The sequence below is a fragment of the Alosa pseudoharengus genome, unplaced genomic scaffold (assembly GCF_046254945.1).
Source record: "Alosa pseudoharengus isolate Yale_2024_CS ecotype anadromous, Long Island Sound unplaced genomic scaffold, YU_APseudo_1.1 YU_APseudo_1.1_scf_21, whole genome shotgun sequence".
NCBI lineage: Eukaryota > Metazoa > Chordata > Actinopteri > Clupeiformes > Clupeidae > Alosa > Alosa pseudoharengus.
Genome location: NW_027468674.1, coordinates 34,725,531 through 34,747,408, shown reverse-complemented (window position 1 = coordinate 34,747,408; position 21,878 = coordinate 34,725,531). Strand labels below are relative to the sequence as shown.

The window sequence follows — 21,878 nt, the reverse complement described above, 5'->3', positions numbered from 1 at the left end:
TAACCACAAGTGCAAAAAAAGCAGAAAAGTGCAATGTGATATACAAAGTAAGGTCAAGAAAATAGTGGAGTGATGTCCGCCTCCTTGTTGTCCCTGTCAAGGTTGCCCTGTCAATGTTGCACAGGTAAGGAGGCATCGGGCGGGGGCGGGTGGGGGTCGGGGGCTTAGTTGGTTGGTTGTCACCTGGATGCAGAGCTAGAGTTCAGTAGGGTGACAGCTGCTGGAACGAAGCTTCCTCTGAACCTGCTGGTTCGTGTACGGAGAGATCTGTAACGCCTCCTGGAGGGGAGTAGGGTGAACAGTCTGTGTTTGGGGTGAGAACAGTCTTTGATGATGCTGTGCACCTTACACAAGCATCGCTTGTCCTGGATGGCCTCGATGGAGGGGAGTGAGGAACCGGTGTTGCGTTGGGCAGTTTTCACCACCCTCTGCAGTGCTTTTCGGTCGTAGGCAGAGCAGTTGCCATATCAAAATGTGACACAGTTGATGAGGATGCTCTCGATGGTGCAGCGGTAGAAGTTCACCAGGATCTGAGGAGATAGGTGAACTTTCTTTAGTCTCTTCAGAAAGAAGAGACGCTGGTGAGCCTTCTTGATCAGGGTAGAGGTGTTGAGGGTCCAAGAGAGGTCCTCAGAGATGTGGACTCCCAGAAACTTGAAGCTAGTGACACGCTCCACTTCAGTCTCGTTGCTGAGAATGAGTGTGTGTGTGCTAGCTTTAGACTTCCGGAATGAGCTCATGCTGTAAAGCAGCACCTAACATTAGATTCCTGATTGGCTAGCCAAGCCTGAGCATCGCCATTGGCTATTCAACAGGAAGCGCTAGAACAGACTCAAAAGTACTCGTAACTGCAAGAATGTTACTTGCAAGCGGCAGAGATTTGTAATGGCAATATAAGTGAAGGACATGAGTAATATTGAAAATCGTTCGTGTTATTTTTTGTTAAATCACAAATCAGTTTTACAGTTACAAATCCTGATACACACAATATGAGATGCTTCTTATCCCTAAGGTGGTGCAAAAGTCTGTGCACCTGCTGAAAACTTTTCTAACTGTAGGACTTTTTGTAGAATATTGATGTGTAATTGTAGAATATTTTTGTAATGGTAAAGTATTTGTAACTGTAGGATGATTTTGTAGCTCTAAAACCGATCCGTACCCATAGAATAGATTTGTAAGTGTAGGGTATATTTGTAATATCAATGTAACCCCTTTTTAACGGGTGTGCACACTCAGCACAGTAAAGCTTAACTTTACTAAACTACTTAACTTTACACTAAATAATGGCGCGACAGGATCCTGAATTCTCAGTGGTGGAATAGTGAATTGGCTGAGATTCCTGATACCATAAATATAAATGTATAGCTGTGTAGTAGGATTATAAATGGTAAATATGAATATGAATAATTATAAATACAAATTTAGTAGCGCGGTGCCTCCACTGTAAAAATACTACACTTACCTTAGGCTAGTGTATTATGCACTTCTACAGAATTTAAATTAACAATGTGAAAATAATAATCAGACTAGTGAATGTAGTTAAATGAATTGCCAATACACCCTGGATATAAAGAAATATAATAATTAAATATTTATTTAATAATAGCCACGTTGTGAACGTGACAACCCAAAAGCTGACAAATGTCAGGAAGTGAACAATTCACTCAAGGGCAGTGTTGGTCAAGTTACTTGGAAAAAGTAATTAGTTACTGATTACTGATTACTTATCCAAGAAAGTAATCTAGTTACTTTACTGATTACTTATTTTCAAAAGTAATTAGTTACTTTACTAATTACTTTACTTAGTTACTTTACAAAAACACACTAGCTATACACAACCTGAATACGCTTTTTTAAAACTTGGTTTTATTAGTTTCAATCTTAACTTTTTGGTGTGTATACTCCTTCATTCGAATAGATGTAAATAAAATACAGCAAAAAAAATATTAAAACCAAAGTCTCTATTAACATTTACATCTTTTAACATTTGCAGTGCAGAGAGGTGTAATGCATTTACCAAAACAGAAAATGCTGTTGCATGCCACATTTAGGCTGTTCTAATGTCAAGAAGAGTATGTGTTTGAACTGTGTGTGTGCAGTGCCGCTGCTGGCTATTTTGGTGCCCAAAGCAGAACTGTTAGTTTAATATATTTCTTAAGAAATACTACTAATTTGATGCAGTTTAACTCATTTATAAATGGTGCGCTGTCACTTTAAGAGCATCTACACAACTCTCATAATGATCAGCTCCATTCAAATATAATCCTATGGCTAGTCCACAAACTCCACATTTGGCACTATATTAGCAATAGTCATGATATTAAGTTGGTATAAACAGCTAGCTAGACATTTTCTGTTTGCAATTAAAAGTGATAGCCTATATGAGCCTGGTAGCACGTATCTGAGTGGAATGTGTTTCAATCGGCATAGGCTACTGTGCTTCATGTAAATGCTTAGTTTAAGGCAGTGCTTCTCAAACTTTTTCTTTCATTCCCCACTTTGATCAAGGGGGCCTTTTCGAGCCCCACCTGTCCCTCATCGCTGTAAGAAAGTGGTAGGTCAAGCTTAAAATTGCTTAAAAATGTATTGAAATAAGACAAGTTCTAAATATATCCTCTTCAGCAGAGTTAAAATCAGCTGGTGCTGCAGATATAATAATAAATAAATACATAATGTGCCATTGTAAATTAAACACACATATTTCTGTTTTCCAGCAACATATTAGGAAGCATAGGCCAATATTTTACAGCATTGTACAATATATTCAATGAAATACCAACATGCTGCATTAAATGGATCCATAATCCAGTCATACTGAGCACTGCTGGTTGGGAAATATTTTTGAAATAAACTTTGCAGGGATGTGATGTAGGCCTACTGTTTAATACATGGGATCACAAGAGTGGCTCCCGAAGCAGACGTTTCAGCGATTTCACTCAGATTCTCAAAGGCATACTGTTGCGATCGAGGCGCCTGTCCCATACCTCAAGTTTTTTGGTGAATGCAGTAATCTTATCTGCTAGGTGAGGTAGGTTCTTGTCTTTGCCTTGTAACTGGAGATTTAACTCATTGAGCTTTCCAAATATATCGCTAAGATAGGCCAGCTTCAAGAAATGTTCATTAGTGAACGTGCTTGAAGATTCAAACATGCGCTCACGCTGCCTTGACACGAGCGCTTCCCTATGAATAACATAGTGCATCCATTGCGCATCGGGTGCTACCTGGGCCTAGGCTACAGATAAAAACATAAATAAAAAAAACTCCTGTTTTTCGCGCCGGCTTGCTAGGTGCTTGCTCAGATTTGAGGTGGAATTTTTCGCTGTAGACAAAATTTTTCTTCCCACGAAGAGTGTACAGCGTTAATGTTTTTTTCTTAATGTCTGAACTGCAATGAATTAAATGCTCCATGTTCACACTCTCTCCTGCACTCCATGTCTTCCACACGTGTGTCTGTTGTTTACATCTATATCGCGCAGCTATAGCCTACATCATTGTCACGAGTTAGTCTCACAAAATCCATATGGCAAAATCCCAAATTCTTTTACTGTCTATGGCAAAATCACGGTTTAGTAACGCAGTAACGCAGGCTGCTTGCAGGAAAGTAAAAGTAATCTAATTACTGTTTTTGCAATTGTAATCCCTTACTTTACTCGTTACTTGAAAAAAGTAATTGGATTACAGTAACGCGTTACTTCTAACGCATTACTGCCCATCACTGCTCAAGGGTAACGTTAGGATAAAACCGAACATTAACGAATGGTAATGTTAAAGATTAACATATAATGCTATGTTACCTTAAGCTAAACAGACACCAGTGTGGAAAGAAACAAACAGTCAGCGATACATTACAAACAACATACCATATAATCACAAGAATAATCACATTAATATAGTATTAACCCCATACTTATTAAAATAAAGATAGCCCCAACCCCCCCTTTCGCTGGCCGTTGGAGCTCGGTGGTGCACAAGTGGCAGCTCTATGAGCTGCAGGCAGGACAGCAACCGCTAAACGGCCCTCCAAAACTAGCGGTGATCCTAACGAGAATGTGTGTGTCAGTGTAAGTGTGGGTTCAAGTTACTCACGATCCACCGTCCCAATCTGGCGAATCAGCTCGCAGCTGACCCTGGGGTTAGTTACCGCTCAGTCGTCCTCAAAGCTAGCCGTTAGCAGTCGCAGCCAGTGGTGGCTCTCTGGTGGGCCCAGCACCAGAGAACAGAATGCGCCCCTGCAGCGTTGGATAGCGGCAGTGAGATGCGACCTCAAACAAGGATCCTCGATGTCAGCAGTGTAGCTGCAGGAGATGTCCGTGATGGTTGTCGACCTCCGGTGGGCCCAGCACCGGAGGAAGAAAACGAGTCCCGACAAGTATCAGGCAAGTCCCAGAGGTGAATTAGCTAAGGCGGCAGCAGCTATCTGCCCCCTAGCTAGCCGTCTGCCTTAGCTTGCCAACAGCCCAAAAAAACGCGAGCTTCTAAATGTCAACACAGCCGCAACACAGCAGTGGACAGAATAACAGTGATCCTGAGACCTCCGACAAAACGTGATACACAGATACAGATTCGCAGTGGGCATAGCGCTACACACCAGAATGGCATTGATGGAGTAGCCTATCAAAAACAGGACTTCGCTCCTCCGAACTCTGACTGGGACTGCACTCTCAGCTCCTCTGAGGCATTTGAATGTTCAGAGAGCTCACCATTTCGCGGGCATTAAACATTTATAAATGATCATTGGACGATATAAAATTCAAATAAAAACACAGAGAACAAACAAATCTGATTGGTCTGTACCGAATTCCATATCAACATATTGCAAAAACATAAAGCATTATGGTCATTGTAGTAACAAAAATTAGACAGTGCAGTGATAACCACTATAAACATATTTTACAGGTTTATATTTTTTACAGTTACAAATAATTTCTACAGTTTCAAAACGTGATACACACGCACAAAACATCTGAGTCTAATATTCTTCCATAAAATAGAAACCATCATCAAGTCAGGTCCTTCTGTGACTGCAAAAGCAAGACTGGGGCAAACAATAGATTGTTAGTCCTTTGGTGTAGCTTGGTATGCCATTTTCATCGCTGACAAAATAAAGCAAAATGTTTCAAATGATCATGCAAGACAATTCTTTAAAGCAAGTGACTTGTTGTGTTGTCTGAATATCACAGGAAATGATGGCATACTTTGATGTTGAAATGCGAAAACAAGAGCATGAGTTCAACCTGAGGATTGATGACCTGTGCAATGAAGTCCTGTCTTATAAGCTCAAGGTAACATGTTGTGTGAAATCAGACAGAATCCAGGAAAAAGGTTGCCACATCGTCTTAGATTTAGCTTTTTCCGCCATTGTTTTTTCCAATTTTTGAAATGGAATTTGGCCATTCAAGACTTTTCCAGAATGTCCAGATTGCCAGTCAGTCCCTGGATACAGAAAAAAATAGCATCTTGGGGTAAAACAAGATAAAATGGCAAAAGATAAGTTTTGAATACCCCATTTTAATCATCTTTACCATAGGTGCCAATAACTGTGGAGGGCGCTGTATAATGTGTTTATGAAGACATAGAATAGTATACAAATATTGGTAACACTTTATTTTAAGGTTCACATGTCAGCCACTAATACATACCTAATTATGCCTGTATTAGTGACTTGTAAGGCATGTGTGTTAGGCAACATTAATCATTTGTTAGGCGTGTATTCACAAATGTCTTGTTCAAGACGAATTAGGCCTTTGTTCTTGATATAATCTTAATAATGACCTAGTAAGCCTTGATCTCAGACAGTATGAGTTATACATATTCTCTTTTGGTACTTACTATTAATTAGTAAATAGAGATTAAGGCTTACTAGGTCATTATTAAGATTATGTCAAGAATAAAGGCCTAATTCGTCATGAACAAGAAATTTGTGAATACACGCCTAACAAATGATTAATGTTGCCTAACACATGCCTTACAAGTCATTAATACAGGCATTAATTAGGTATGTATTAGTGGCTAACATGTGAACCTTAAAATAAAGTGTTACCGAAATATTTTACATGCCTTGGTTTTGGGACCTATTCATGATATAGGGCTGTATTTTGGGTCACCAGCGCATGGCGTAAAGTTCGTTTTTCACCTGCGCGAAGTTGAATTCGGTATTTTGCACGTTTATTTTTTAAGCATTGCGCCCAGGGGTGTGGCAATTAACAACCTAGGGAGGGGCCTAGCGCGTTGTCTAAAAATCGCTATCATACACCACCTAAACCTGGTCAGAAGTCAATGGCGAGTTGTTCATATGCTATTTTAAGAGCGCATGTCAAGTCATATTGGCAGGTGCACGCACCATCCTTCTATCATTCATGAACTCACACCAGCGCACGTCCATGCAAAGCATTACAAATTGCACGATTACAAATTGCACGATTACAATGGGAAACATAATTAGAACAAAGATATTACGAAATACTGTACATCTCATAATGAGTATTCACCATCATTTGCAAATTGGTAATGACGGTTAAAAGTGATTAGGGGAGAGGCGAGAGACACGTATGGAGCACAGCTGAAGACACACTGTCACGAGATATAAGCAACTCCTCTGCAGGATAAATGTTGTTTTATTCAGTCATTTGAGCAATATTAGGGTAAGTGTTGCTTTTTCCAGCCTATGTTTTCGGTGGTAACCCATTGTCAGTCAATAGTGAAAGTAACTGCATATAACTGTCTTGTCGTTGACTGACTCCTTGGTGAAGTTAGTTTCACTTTGCCAATGAGTTCAAATAGACGAGTGCAAATGCGTGAAGGCTATGCTAGGTTTTAGTAATGCATGGTTTAAGAATGACTATTTCATACGGTCTCGCAAGCAGCCTCCTTCAAATGCGCCGTTGAATGCCAAAATACCGATGCATTTATTTGACATATCGCGCGTTGCGCCGTTAAAGGGAATGACAGATGTCATTCTCATTGGTTTAAAATGATGTTACACCCCAAACACACCCATATGACTGATTAAAAGACCTAGGAACACCTTGTTACGCCATGCGCTCCACTTTTGATAGCGAAACCCCCATTCAATGTGAACTGGACATCCTACTAAATTTGAATAGACTTTTGACGAGTGACAATGCACTTTAGAATGTGATGATGGGGCCCATAAAGAAGGTTTGAACAAAACTTGAGCAGCAACAAGTTTATCTAATTTGACATTGAATTACCATAAACTATTTTTCAGAATGTCATGTCGTCTATAGCAGGGGTTCCCAAACTTTTCCACGACAAGGCCCCCCAAATACCACTAGGTTCTGGCCAAGGACCCCCTTGATGTGTTATTACCGTATTTTCCGGACTATAAGTCACACTTTTTTTCATAGTTTGGCTGGTCCTGCGACTCAGGTGCAACATATATATATTTATATATATATATATATGTTTTTTTCCTCTTAATGACACATTTTTTGACTGGTGCGACTTATACTCCGGTGCGACTTATAGTCCGGAAAATACGGTAAACTCATCGACAATACTACGGCAAATGTAAAAATACACTAAGCTAATCCTAATAATTATTTTAGCCACAAGCACTTCGCGATGGAGCATACAGTGTGTAAAAATTGCATTTGGGGCTTTCTGCTATATGGGAGCTATCACTCTACTATTATTCCCAGTCATTATCATGGAAAATATAATGTTCAGATGTTCAGATATGCGACAAATTATTATATTGTTATATAATGGCATTATATAACAACCCTCATAGTAATAGTGTATATTTTCAATTTTTCAAATGTTGCTTTTATTTTTCCTTCAAACTTGCTGAGGCCCCCCTGGCACCCCCACACGGCCCCCCAGGGGGCCCCGGCCCCCACAAAAAACTGGTCTATAGTATGCTATAATATACCGCTTTGTGACAGAAAAAGCATCAGTTTTTACTTTCCCATTGTAGTTAATCAGACATTCCTTACTGTAATAGAGTTTCACTGCAGATCAGCAATTGCATACGTATGTGTATTAAATATACAGATTCTGTGACTGATTAGCAAACTGGGTAAAATCATTTACTTAATTTTGCAGGTGGAGCTATTGAATAAGGAGCTGGAGGTACACACCAGAACTCAAAGTCAAGCCACTCAAGCCTTACAAGCCTCTGAGGATCAGTGCTACCAGGCTCACAAAGAAATCCAGCATAAAGACTGGGTCCTGAAAAGTATAATTTCAATGAAGGATACTAGGTATTTTCTACATGATTGTTGGCTATTTTTGTTAGTAGTAGCTGTCCATTATGTATACTAACAGCTAGATGATGGCAAGCTGTTTCTTGATATGAAGTGAGTAATAAAAACTAATACCAGTTTTTTACTTTTTGACAGTTTTTGACCAGCGACTAAAAATCCTGTCTAGTGACTAGCAACAAATCTGGTGACTTCTTCTCATGGCTTTGGCAACCCCCGTTTTTCTTGCCGAATAACAAAAACAAGACTTTTTAAAAATCCCCTTTTTAAGTGTCAAATTATAATTTCACTATGTGCAAGATGTGCCGTAGCACAGTGGTTAGAGGAGCGAGCTTTGACCTAAGGATCTTTGGTTCAAATCCAGCATCAATCATTCTGCCAATGTTAGTTTTGGATATTTACATGCCAACACAAAAGGTTGTAAAAGTAGCCAAATAAAAGTTTGTTAGTGTGTGTCTACAGTGCATTTATATTGCTAGCTAGTGATTAGTGAGGATAAGGACTTTGTTTGCCGGTTGTATTGCTTGGGCGGCGGCGATTACAATACCGTAATTCACAAAGCTGTCTTCTTTTAATGTAGGTATACCTTCATCAAAGGCTATAAAGGCCTACTTTAAGCCGGGACAGGATAGGTCTAGCCTACTTGAGTCTATGTACGTGTGGAAACCGTTATTATTATTCCATTCTCAGTTTATAACTAAGTAAGCGCCACGGTTCATTACTAGCCCCAACCGTTTGCGAATTAATGATAATTTAAGGCAGACATGCGAAAGCTAAGCCGAAAAGGTATGCTTTCGTCTTGGTCAGGTTGCTATGTAACGATAAACAAACTCAAAGGTCGTACTTCTTGATTTTGCTTACAAATGGACGGTTTTATGCGTTCACTAAACAAAGATTTTGGAAATTGAACACCACTTTTCCATCAAAAACTTGTTGTAAAAGCCATAACTTGTTAGATTTAAGACCTAAGTTCGCTAGCTCTATGCCTGCCTGTGCGCGCTATGGTGTTCGCCGACCCTGGCCGACGAGAACACGCATGAGAGATGTGACGCAGGATGCCCCCTGATTTGCTAGTCAGTAGGTGATGCAATGTGCTGATTGGCTCTTCAGAAACGCTGTCAAGACCATGAAGTTATTATATATAATTGGAGAGAGTGACTTAAGTCCCGCCCTCCATACAAATGAATGGTGGAGGCTAGGCTAGAAATCCGGCCAATTCATAGTCAACGCCATATTGAACACTGGGGTACGGATCCAGTGCCAGTCGGCTCTGACCATGCGCCAAGTTTAAAAGCTGGAAATGACGCATGGACCAACGCCAATTTTTTGGGGATATTCTGTAAAAAAGAGTCGTCCTCCAGTTAAGAGGGTGGCGATAATGCACAAACATTGCTTGCCACGTAACAACAAGAACAAAAAGTTCGGGAACGCGTGTGGAGTCCGAGTGGAGTCGCCCTAAGCGCAACTTAATTGCATTGGTTAACAGCGGCTCTAATGAAGAGCGGTCTGCCTGCAGTCCTGCTGCTGCAAGACTTCTCTATAGGGCTGTCACTTTTTATTCGATATTCAAATATGCATTCGAACATGATGTGAAAATCCGTGAAATATAAATAAACTATTAGTTTTTTTGTGCCGTGTAGCGCATTTTTACAATCTATCATTAGTTTGTTTTTTATTTTATTGTTTGCCATCTCATCCAGTAGCGGGTGCTCTAAACGTATTCTAGCATTGGCCCATGACCAAATCAAGCCAATAAAAGCCAGTAGCCACAATAATGACTGGAGCCAGAGCCCTCAATAGCCACCCTGTTTCGAAAATGGAAGATAACGCACAGAACGGTCAGCCTGAGCGGACAATTACGTCCCCAACTCATCTAAAATGTGGTGTCTGGAAATGCTTTGGGTTGTACACCGCAGATGGTAAAGTAACCGTTAAAGATAATGTAGTTTGCCGACTCTGCAAAAAAGTTTACTTACACATCCACGCCATCCAATCTTGACAGCTCACCTGTCGAGTTACCATCCAAATGAGGCAGCGGAGTCAGAGGCACAGTAGACAGCCAGACCATCGCCAGACGTCCAACATCGTATGATTGTATGCTTTTCGTAAATCCTACATTATGTCCGGGGTCTGCAATTTACTTAGGCTGCGCAAAGCACAGGTATTTATTTGGGGCAGGCTTATTTGAGGCAGACCTTTATTTCTTACATTGTGCGTTTTATTGTGAGACATGTGTTTCGTTTGGAGTGGCATACCAGGCTATCAAAAGCAGACGATTTTCGGTTTGGTATGGGATTTAATTTAATTACGAAAAATGCATTTTGGCTTGTAGCTGCTGTGTTTGGAATTAAAATGTACTAGTGGGGTCTGTTAATGCTGTTGGAGGTCCATAGGCTGACCCAAGCCAAATTGTGATGTCATCGTAATTGATTAGGCCGCCATATTGGATTTAATCTAAAACACCTAAACGTTTTCACAGGTCACAAAGTTTGTCCGATTTTCACGAAACTTGGTGCAGATGATCTTTAGACCAAGCCTCATAAAAGTTATCCCTTTTCGTCTTCAAATCTAAAACCATTCGCCCGAAACAGCCAATTAAAATTGTTGGCAAAGCCACCAAACAGGAAGTTAAGTGATATCTCAGCAAGGTTTTCTCGTATCAAGACTAAACTTATCACATGTGCCAATAAGGAGGAGGCTCAAGAAATTTGGTACATTTTGACCACTGTGTGGCGCTATAATCACAGAAAGAAGGCTCATATCTCAGCAATGCTTACACATATTGAAACTTGGTACACGGACTTGAGACCCCATCCTGAAGACGCACAATACATTTGGAGTCTTTTGACCACTAGGGGGCGCTATAATCATAGGAAGTGGGTCATATCTCAGCAATGCTTTCACATATAGAAACCAAACTTGGTATATGGACTTGGGATCCCATCCTGAGGACACACAATACATTTGGTGACCTTCGACCACTAGAAGGGCGCTAGAGATACAGGAAATTAGCTCATATCTCGCCTTTACTTATTGAAACCAAACTTGGTATATGGACAAAGAGTATTATACTCTTTGATATGGACTCGGGACCCGATCCTGAGAACACACAATACATTTGGTGTACTTTGACAACTAGGGGCGCTATAATTAGGAAGACTTTTTCGCATTGACACCAAACTTGGTACGTTGAGTCGTAAACACATCCTAAGGACCCACAATAAATTTGGTGACATTTGACCACTAGGGGCTCTATGATTAGCAACACTTTCACCTATCGCAACCAAACTTGGTATGTGGACTTGGGACTACATCCTGAGGATGCACAATTAATTTGGTGTGCTTTCACCACTAGGGGTGCTATAATTATCAACACTTTCACTTTCACCACTTTAAACCAAACTTGGTATGTGGACTTAGGAGTACATCTTGAGGACACACAATAAATTCGGTGACCTTCGAATCCAGTCCAGTCCAATTCAAACAACTCCAATCCAATCCAATCTAACACATCACAGTCAAGTCCAGTTCAGTCCAATCCAATCCAATCCCAACTCCTGCTTAACTGCATGGCCCCCACATTGCTGCTTGCAGCTATATTTATGCATGTGTAACCTGCACAACAGGGTAATGGCCTATACTTGTGCAGGGACAGTCTATAGTCTAATATCTAGGTTCAGTGGAGATTGGTGTAGGTTTTTACTAGACCAGATTCTAGTACTCACCCCAAAGACAACACACACTCGTGGATAAAGTTTATAATAAAAATATATAGTTTATTTCACAGGTCAAAGTCATTCAATTCAGTTTAAGTTATTTCAATATCAATATTAAAAGAGATGTATTATGTTATATCTGTTTACTATTCTATTATGCTATTTTATATGTTCTATTCTAATATTCTATTTATTGTATTTATATATCCATGTACTACTTTATTTTTGTTCTATTTAATATCTAATTGTATTTTCCTTTTTAAAATACTATTAATATATTATCCTAACCTTATACTATGTTACCTAATATCTTGTCTTATATTTATTATCCAATATTATTATATACTATAAAATAAACAAAATAAAACCCAACCCAAAACAAAATGTGAGTGCACTCAAGAAAATAATAAAGAAAAGAAAATAAATGAAAAGGGGAAATGGTTCAGTCCAACTTGTGCAAAGTGCAATGTCCAGATCCTACCACAATCACAAGGGTAAGGGGATGTGTAGCCTAACAGGCAGTCCAAAAGGAAGGGGCAAGTTGATGTAGATGGTGACGATGGTGAATCCAAATCCAGGACGATGAGGGAAATCCAGAAGGTATCCAAGAGTTCCAGGGCAAGGCAACGGGGTTTGTTCGGGGTACAACAAAAACCAGTCTGCACAAAATTGTATAGATTTCTTATTAATTTCAATCTCTATCATAACAATAAAACATAAATACTAAATATAACTAATTTCCGAGTTTGAATGACAACAGCAGCATATTGCTGTAGGAGCAGTCTAATAAATGTCATTGCAGCCAGGCTGCATGACAGCCAGACAGCGTTATTAAATCTGTCCACTTATAGCTTGGTTGCTATGGTTTCCGTGGACGCCATGTAGCCTGAGTCGGCGGCTAACGGCAACCGGAGCTTACAGTTCTTTTAACAAGCACATTATTATATTAAATTGTCTAAATTTCATACATTAAATAAACTCTATGGTTAATCTATAGATCGGGTGTCCTGACTGGTTTTAAATGTCTAGCAATCAAATCGGAATTACCGATACAATTTTAGCTGGGCTAGATTAGGTTTCAAGTGTTCAAGGCTTGCTCACCAGGATTCCAGTACCATACAAAATACAAGGGAAAAGTCTTCTTTCTTCTTTTCTTTTCAAAGGGTGATCATCTGTTTTCGGGTAAAATTAAGATGTACTAAATAATTGGCTCTGATTACATAGAACATGTAAATCTGTTTGCGTTCAGCTGTGACTTGCGACTCACCAAAGCTTCGTGCGGGGGGGAAAGAGGATCTTTATATTGTTTTCCAATTTTCGTTTTTATGTATCCAAGTGTCCAAGTGTCCGTAGTTCCAAGTATCTATTATGATTTCGAAGTCGTCTGTATTTTAAATCTTCTCAATCTTTCTCTCCGTCTCTCATCAGACGTAGTGCTACTTCTTCTTCATTTACCGATTGACGGTTTTCTGTTGTTTTTTAACATTTGCCTCGTGTTGTTGTTTTTTAACATTTGTCTCGTGTTGTTGTTTTTTAACATTTCTCTCGTGTACGCATCTAGGGGCTACCAGGGAATTATTGCGCATCATAATGGGAAGTGGCAATTCATTGGGTTACACATGGTTTACTTTTTATTAAATTCGTAGGCTGGAATGCCTCGCGGCAACAATTGTGTTTAAATGTAGTAGCCTACTGCTTCAGCCTCTGGCAAGCTCAAAAGGGGGCGCCTGGTCAAGACCATGCCAAAATTCGCTGATTGGCTCTATAGAAACGACGACAAAACACTGCCAAAATTTGTGTCTGTAAAAAGGTTTTGTAGCTTTGTAGATCCAGTTTGCACACGAACGATAGATGTTGCACTTCTCCCAATTTCTGCCTAGTTGTATGCGTAAAGCTGTTCCACACTAACCTGACTCCGCCAGATGGATTTGCTCCGCATATCCATCTGGGAACTTTTCATTGAAGAACTTTTGGGAAGGGGCGGACATACTGGTTAGCTGATTGGATAAACCATCTGTCTATCACCACCTTTGTTGGTTACCGACGGGCCAAATCAACCAATTAGATGAACAAAGTATTATTCTAATGCCGTTTAACATACAATTAAGTTAGGTAACTTGACAAACGTTAAGATGTTTTAACTTACCATTTATGAACCTAATCAACGACAATTCACATCAAGTTTTAGGTACAACGCGCTAGCGGAGTTCCTAAAACCCCCCTTAGCTGTTGTAGAATCAGTGTAACCTACGGACTCGAGTGGCTTATTGCTTTACTAAAACTGTTACTATAAATACCTGGCAAAGTTTCATAAAGTAAAGGCACAACAACTAGAAATGGGACCGATTTATTCATAGATAATCACTTATCCGCCAAGAAATATATTTCTTCTATCGGAAGGGTTGCCAAGCAACATCGAGACACAGCTACTTTAACTTTTGTATCAAGTTATGGTAGTGCAGTAATATAGAACGAAATGCGGTCAAGGTGTATGTTTATGCTGCATTTTACAACGGCATCAAACGTGATTCAGCCAATCACAATCACTATTAGTTTTAGAAATTGTTTTATACAGCTACAAAACTCTATTACACATGTGAATATCTTTTCACGGGCACAAAATAAAAAATGCCGTTGATTTGTTTCGATATGCACAGCTCCAACAACGCTTGAGTTCTCGTGCATGCTCATTGGCAAGTGGAGACTGTCAGCGACACACAGAGTGGTGTCAGGCTTCATGTTTTTCCCCATTACAGTCACATGGTGACATATTTCCCGACATTACCTTATCCATGAGGCTACATTGTTAAATAGTGAAAACCCAATTATAATCACCCACTTTGGATATTGGAGCTTACAGACTGTGCATCTTGAGTTTTAACTTGACGTGAAGTCATAATCCTATAGCCTACTTCGTTCGAATCTGTCCATTTCTTTCCAACTTGACCGAATTCATCCATTCATTTGCACAGACGTCTGCACTAATTGTCGAGTAGCATAGTTTATTTTCTCCTGTCTTGATTTGTTTGTAATGGAGGTTGGCATTGTTATGCCAGTCCCTCTACTGTATTCGAAGATGCAGGTGTCAGTCTACAGAATCGTTAGCATAGATAAATTGATATCAACACTGAGTTTTTAAGTTATGAATCTACACACCTCAAGCACGTCTTGCCTCTTTATAAACAAACCTCAAAGCAAAAGTGAAATTTCGTGAAGTCAATTCTTTGTTAGACTATGTGATGACACTATTTAACTGTAGGCCGTTCTTTATTCAGTTCACCATGCTTACGTGCTTTTCAAAATCAAAGACTGGTTTGTGTTTTTTCTGGATTTAAATGGGATTCAGAAGGTCAACGAGAAAGTCCACATTCCATGTTTTCACATCAACCTAAATTAACAAGGTGGTGGATCAGTCTGGTTCTACTTTAAATAAATCACGCCTCTTTCATAAGGCGCCTGGACTTGCGCTTGAACTTGCACACTGTGGGTGTGACAGAAGCGGGAATGGGAGAATGCGCATTAAGTTTCCCCCCAAGAACAAGCAGCGATGGCTTCATTTTTTAGATGTTCAACATGGCAGAGCCACCGACAAGACCAAAGACTGTTGCGGAGGAGGTGAGGAGGTTTTTACAGCAGTGTTGTGAAATAATAATAATAATAATAATAATAATAATCTTTATTTATATAGCACTTTTCAAAACAAAGTTACAAAGTGCTGTACAATATCAACATAAATGAAAATGCAAATAAGACATAATAATATAACAATCAAATAATATATACTAATTCAATTAGAACTTAACATAAATTTGAAAAAGGAAAATAAACTTACACTGAAATAAAACTTACTGAAATAAAACTTGACACTGAAATAAAACTTTGGATACTGAAATAAAACTTACTGAAATAAAACTTGTCACTGAAATAAAACTTGACACTGAAATAAAACTTAATAAACTTAACACAAAATGAAGTATATTACTTAAACAAAACTAAGGAAGGCTTGCTTGTAAAGATGAGTTTTAAGGAGGGATTTAAAAGTGCATACTGACTTGGCTGACCTGATTTCATCAGGCAGGTCATTCCAGAGCCTAGGTGCCCTGACACTAAATGCTCTCTCCCCTTTAGTTTTGAGATTGACCTTAGGAATAGTTAGGAAACCACTACCAGATGATCTTAAAGTACGCACAGGTGTATAAGGTACTAGGAGATCAGATATGTAGTTGGGAGACAGGCCATGTAGAGCTTTAAAAGTAATCAGAAGAATCTTGAAATCAATTCTAAAGCTTACTGGGAGCCAGTGCAGTGAGGCTAAAACAGGAGTAATGTGATTACAGTACTTTGTCTTAGTAAGAAGCCGGGCAGCTGAATTCTGAACAGTTTGAAGTCTCTTTATAGATTTTTGGTTCAGACAAGAAAAAAGACTATTGCAGTAATCCAGGCGTGAAGAAATAAATGCATGTATAATGGTCTCAGTGTCTTTAAAAGTTAAGATGGAACTAATCTTGGAAATATTTTTGAGGTGATAGAAACAAGACTGTATGAGCTTTGTGATGTGACGTTCAAAGCTTAAATTACTGTCAAACCAGACACCAAGATTCTTTGCAACAGGTTTTACACAGTCTAAAAATTGAAAGGGACCTAAGGATGGTATGATTTGTTTCACTATGTGCTGGGATCCAATGATGAGGACTTCTGTTTTGTCAGAATTTAACTGGAGGAAATTGTTTGACAGCCAGTTTTTTATGTCACAAAGACATTCATTTAAGGAATTCAGCATACTAGGATCAGAGGAACTAATGGGCAGGTACAGCTGTGTATCATCAGCATAGAAGTGGAAGGAGACACAGCGTTTCTGGATAATGTGCCCAAGAGGAAGCATGTATAAACAAAATAAGATTGGTCCTAAAACTGACCCTTGAGGTACCCCATACTTGACAGGAGAAAATGAAGATGTGTAACTGTTTGCAGAAACACAAAACTTCCTATTTGACAAGTAAGATGAAAACCATTGTAAGGCTGTACCATAAATTCCCACCCAATGTTCCAGTCTATGCAGCAGTATCCTGTGATCAATAGTGTCAAAGGCTGCGCTAAGATCAATAAGTACAAGGACACATGCCATCATCAGCTGTTCTTAAAAGGTCATTTGTAACTTTCAGCAGTGCTGTCTCAGTGCTATGATACTTTCGATAATTAAATATGCACCCCAAAGCTGTAGGGGGAGCTCTGTAGAGAAAAATGTGAAGAAACTACTAGAGTTACATAGTGGGCCTTTAAGGAAAACTTGTTTTTTTTGTGATTTCACAGAAAAGCACTACACTACCCAAAATCCCAGTATTTCCCACAGTGCTTTACAGCTTAGGTGGCCACCTAAGCAACACATGCCTCCCGCCCTAACTATGTTGTCCAAAAATAATAATTTAATCATTTCATAGCTCTAGAGTATAAAAGTACCTTACACATTTTTAAAGGCCAGTTATTTCATGGATCCAGGATACTATGCACCCTGATAAAGTTCCCTTGGCTTTTGGAATTAAAATAGCCCCACATCATCACATACCCTTCACCATACCTAGAGATTGGCATGGTTTTATTTCAGTTAGCCTAATAGCTGGTTTGATTTACATTGAGAGATGATCTTATGGAAAGTACCCCATGCCAATATCTAGGTATGGTGGAGGGTATGTTTCTGCTTTGGGTAAACAAACTAAAGCCATAAAGGCCTGTTCCTATGATGTTGGCATTACTTAGGCTTGTCACTCTCCAGCCAATGCATAGACAAGCCAGGCATATGCCGGAATAATACTGAAAAACCCAAAAAGGTCTTGCTCTCTGGGACAATATCACTTAGCGACAAACCATAAACCACAATGATTGTTTTTTTTATGCTTGTGATATTTTTTAGAATACAGGAGCTTGAGGATCAACTGAGCCAGATGGAGCACAAACACGAAAAGGAAGAGGAGAAAGCATGCAGAATGTATGATTTTAGCTTTTCAATATTTTGTCTTGACAATCTACTTGTTCTGACAATGAGGTGCTAGACAATACATCACTGGAAGTCAATAATGACAAAGAAAAAAAACTACACCTGTTATCTGGTTTAGGTTTTTCATTTGAACCGGTTCCACACTGTAAAGGTATATCAGAATATTAAAGAAACATGCTAACTTTTTGGGAAATTAGCTTATTTGCGGTCTACCAGAGTTAGATAAGGGGATACATACCCTTCTCCTCTCTGTGTGTGCAATAACCCAGTCTAATGCCCCCACCGCTAGTCTGGATTAGCATAACTCATTGGAAGTAAGTTAAACCAGTTGGCCTATAGCTCTAAAAGTGACAAAATAGACTTAGACTACTTAGACTTACAACTCCTATTTTTTCTTATTTAAATGTTATGACTTGTACCACATGTAGAAATAACAATGTAAAATGAGACCCAGCAATTTTCTGTATATGTTCTTGGAACTATATTCTCCTGTTGGTGAAACACTACTACCTGGGCACAGTGATTGCACGCAGCAGCATTGTTTCCTAGGTAACACATGCACAGAGATTCAGTGGTCGATGAAGAGAAGATTTAGCCTGACGAGCTAGACCCACATTAAAATGTAGGGTCTGGGCACTCACCGTTCGCAGTGCTCGGTCCGAGGGGCGGGATAATCAGTTGTCTTTCAAATTCCCTCTGCACGCAATAGGACAGCGGCAGCGCTATGAGTCCCATGCGTTTCCCACCAGCGGAGCTAGTTGGCTAGTTCAAACGTTTGCCAACTTAATAAAAGCTTAACTCGTGTCACACTGTTCGCCAACAGCAACATCCATCTTATTTGTTTTCAAGTAGCAGGGAATTCAAACCAAACCGTTGCAACTCTGCCATCAATCATTATGTTAAGCCCACCTAACGACTCTATACACGATTTCATTGGCCTGATTGAGTTTCGATCTCTGGAGCTCACAAGCCAACGGAGAGTTGCTAGACTAGCCCTGGCAGGGGGCGCGTCTAGATTTCTAGGCTAGAGAAGATTAGCGTAACATACTGTATTTCCGAGTATGTATCTGGAAAATTGCACAAAGCCCTATGATGAGAGACCAAGATACTTAGTCCTATCAATATGAAACGTGCTAAAGGAAAACATGTATATATGTTTGCAGGTATGCAGAACTGGAGGCCCATGCTCGGGATAGAGAGACTGTGCTAACCCACATGAGTGATGTCCATGCTGAACAGCTTTGTGAAGCAGAGACTAGGAGAAGAGAGCTACAAACACAGCTGGATGTCTTACTGGCTGAACAGACCATGAGAGACAGAAGCCATACAAAAGAATTGCAGCAGAGGGATCAGGAGATTCTGAGGTAAGAATGTAATAACACATTGCATGCTGTTTCTGATATGTACTGTACTGTAGGTCATATCTGCACAGAGAAATGTTGCATTTCTCTCTGATAAATAAATGAGCTGTCACATTGAATTGCTTTCAAAACATTGTCATAGCACTGTGTAATTTCTCCTTTTTCTTGTGTTCTTGTAAGTGATGTCTCAGCATGCAGTAGCCTTTTGCTACTGTGCCCTGAATTAATTGTTTTGATTGTGAGAGCTTTACATTGTCATTTTATTGAGTTTTGATTGTATTGAGAGCTTTACATTCTCATGGCTATCTGTAGGTGTACACTACCCTCCGAAATTCGAATGTATAGTCTTTCTGGTACTAGTGCATTAAAAGAGAGCATTAACGGTACTAGTGCAGTGCCCGTTCAAAACTTTTCCTATAGAAAACCTGTAGCCCAATTACATGCAAACAGACAGACAGACGTTCCTGTCAGTTCCTATTATCAATAGATCGATTTAATGATATCTTTTGCATTTCTTTTTTTCCAACCAACGTCAAACTTGGCACTGCACTCACTCATGCCCATAGCATTTTAAGTTTGAAATCAGTCAGACGAATGGTTTGAGAGATATTCGTCAAACACACAAACACATACACAGACAAGTCAGATGTTCCTGTCATTAATAAATAAATAGATGTGACAATATATTTTGCATTTCTTATCCAAACAACATCAAACTTGGTAGTACTGCACTCACTCGTGCTCTTAGCAAGACACATGCCAAGTTTGAAATTAGTCGGATGAATGTGGGTTGGGCAGCCGTGGCCTACTGGTTAGCACTTCGTAACCGGAGGGTTGCCGGTTCGAACCCCGACCAGTAGAAACGGCTGAAGTGCCCTTGAGCAAGGCACCTAACCCCTCACTGCTCCCCGAGCGCCGCTGTTGTACTGTAGCTGTTGCGCCGGGATTAGTATGTGCCGCTGTTGTTGCTGTTGCGCCGGGATTAGTATGTGCTTCACCTCACTGTGTGTTCACTGTATGCTGAGTGTGTTTCACTAATTCACGGATTGGGATAAATGCAGAGACCAAATTTCCCTCACAGGCTCAAAAGAGTATATATACTTATACTTATACTTATACTTTCAAGGTAGGGATGGATGATATATCGGCGGCCGATATATTATTGGTCGATATCGTGAAAATTATATTTTTTTAAAGCCCTAAATTCTCAACTAGGCGTATGTAAGGCTCGCGTGTCTACACTGACCTACTTGAGCTTGGTTGGCTATACTTCCTCAAAATAATGTCAGCAGTGTGGATGTATTTCACCAACAAGATCTGTGGATCTGCGTTGAATCTGTGCAGCCCTTTAACCTAAGCAGAGTGGAGCTCAGCCTACCTAGAGCCGTCGTAGGTTTTTCCCAGCTTAGCCTTTTATCTGCGTTGAGCGTTTACTCCATAGATATGAAACCGATTCATACACTGGAGGGAGGGAGGGAGGAATGGAGGCGGCCTTTGAGAGGAAAAAAGACCGGTACCTCGACCTCACAGTCGATTGCAGAGAGGCTGGGTGGTCAGCTGCTACCCGGTGGAAGTCGGCTGGGTTTGTGGGAGCATCCCCCTAGCACAGGCCCCAAACTCAGAAAGGCTCTGAAATACCTGGCCGAGGAAGCTGAGCAGGGAAGCTTCTGGCTTTGTTTAAGAAGGAAGGACCAGGCGTGGGTAAAGCAAGGGTCCTAGGGTTAGCTGCAGGGGGCGGCAGGGAGACATCCCTGTCATTGCTCCACCACCATGAGATGTTCCTGGATTAATGGAGCGAAACATCAATGAAGGGTGGCTCCCGGCTGATGACCCTGCAGCTATCCGCAATGGCACCGTCGGAGGTGCGGCAAGCAAAAATGTTCAGCAGGAAGTCACTTGCCTGTGCTACCACCGTAGACTTTGATGGATGCTTGACATTTGAACAGTATTTCAGCGGGACTTGATTACATAACATCCTTCAAATAGCAGCCTTGAAGGATCTCACCATGACTTTTAGAAACAGCCTAAATAATCGTTCTTCCCTTATGCATGATTTCCTGCCTGCAGTCCCCTATTCTCCCTGACTCACTTTGTCAGCACTGGGAATATGTAGTGCCCATGTGTAGAACTAAAATACCTCAAGCATTTAAGTTGTAAATGAACTTGTAAAGGAGTCGACACTATGGAGAGACATGGACACAGTGAATAGGTTTAAAAGCCCGAACTCAGGGAAACTTTAATCCTCATAATTTAGCTCGCATGTCAGTTTAAAGTTACACACAAGTTGCGCCAGCGAACGTCATCAGAACACGACACAGTAAACAGTACACAACAACTCAACAGATAAAAGTGCAGGCTGTGACTGCAACAGTACCATTCAAGTGAACATGTAATGGCTGTATGTGAATTATGTACAACGTGGTGCCCCTACAAACTATTGATTATTATACTTTTTCTTTTCATTCTGTCTCATTATAATGTTTACTGCAATCAACACAATTTAGGTTGAACTCTTTTAAATACCATGTTTTTGTGCTTATGTACCCTGCCTTGTCAAACTTTGATAAATTAATCTTAAAAAGTT

General features: G+C 40.0%; 1 protein-coding gene across 1 annotated transcript in view; it reads left to right on the top strand.

The window, feature by feature from the left end:
• Nucleotides 1-21,878, top strand: part of ccdc57 (coiled-coil domain containing 57) — a 172,608-nt gene that overhangs the window by 54,927 nt on the left and 95,803 nt on the right. The window contains exons 4-7 of the mRNA XM_076298709.1: nucleotides 5,181-5,282; nucleotides 8,068-8,225; nucleotides 17,850-17,924; nucleotides 19,097-19,297. Coding sequence (XP_076154824.1) covers nucleotides 5,181-5,282; nucleotides 8,068-8,225; nucleotides 17,850-17,924; nucleotides 19,097-19,297 — 536 coding nt within the window. The remainder of the gene's footprint in view (nucleotides 1-5,180; nucleotides 5,283-8,067; nucleotides 8,226-17,849; nucleotides 17,925-19,096; nucleotides 19,298-21,878) is intronic.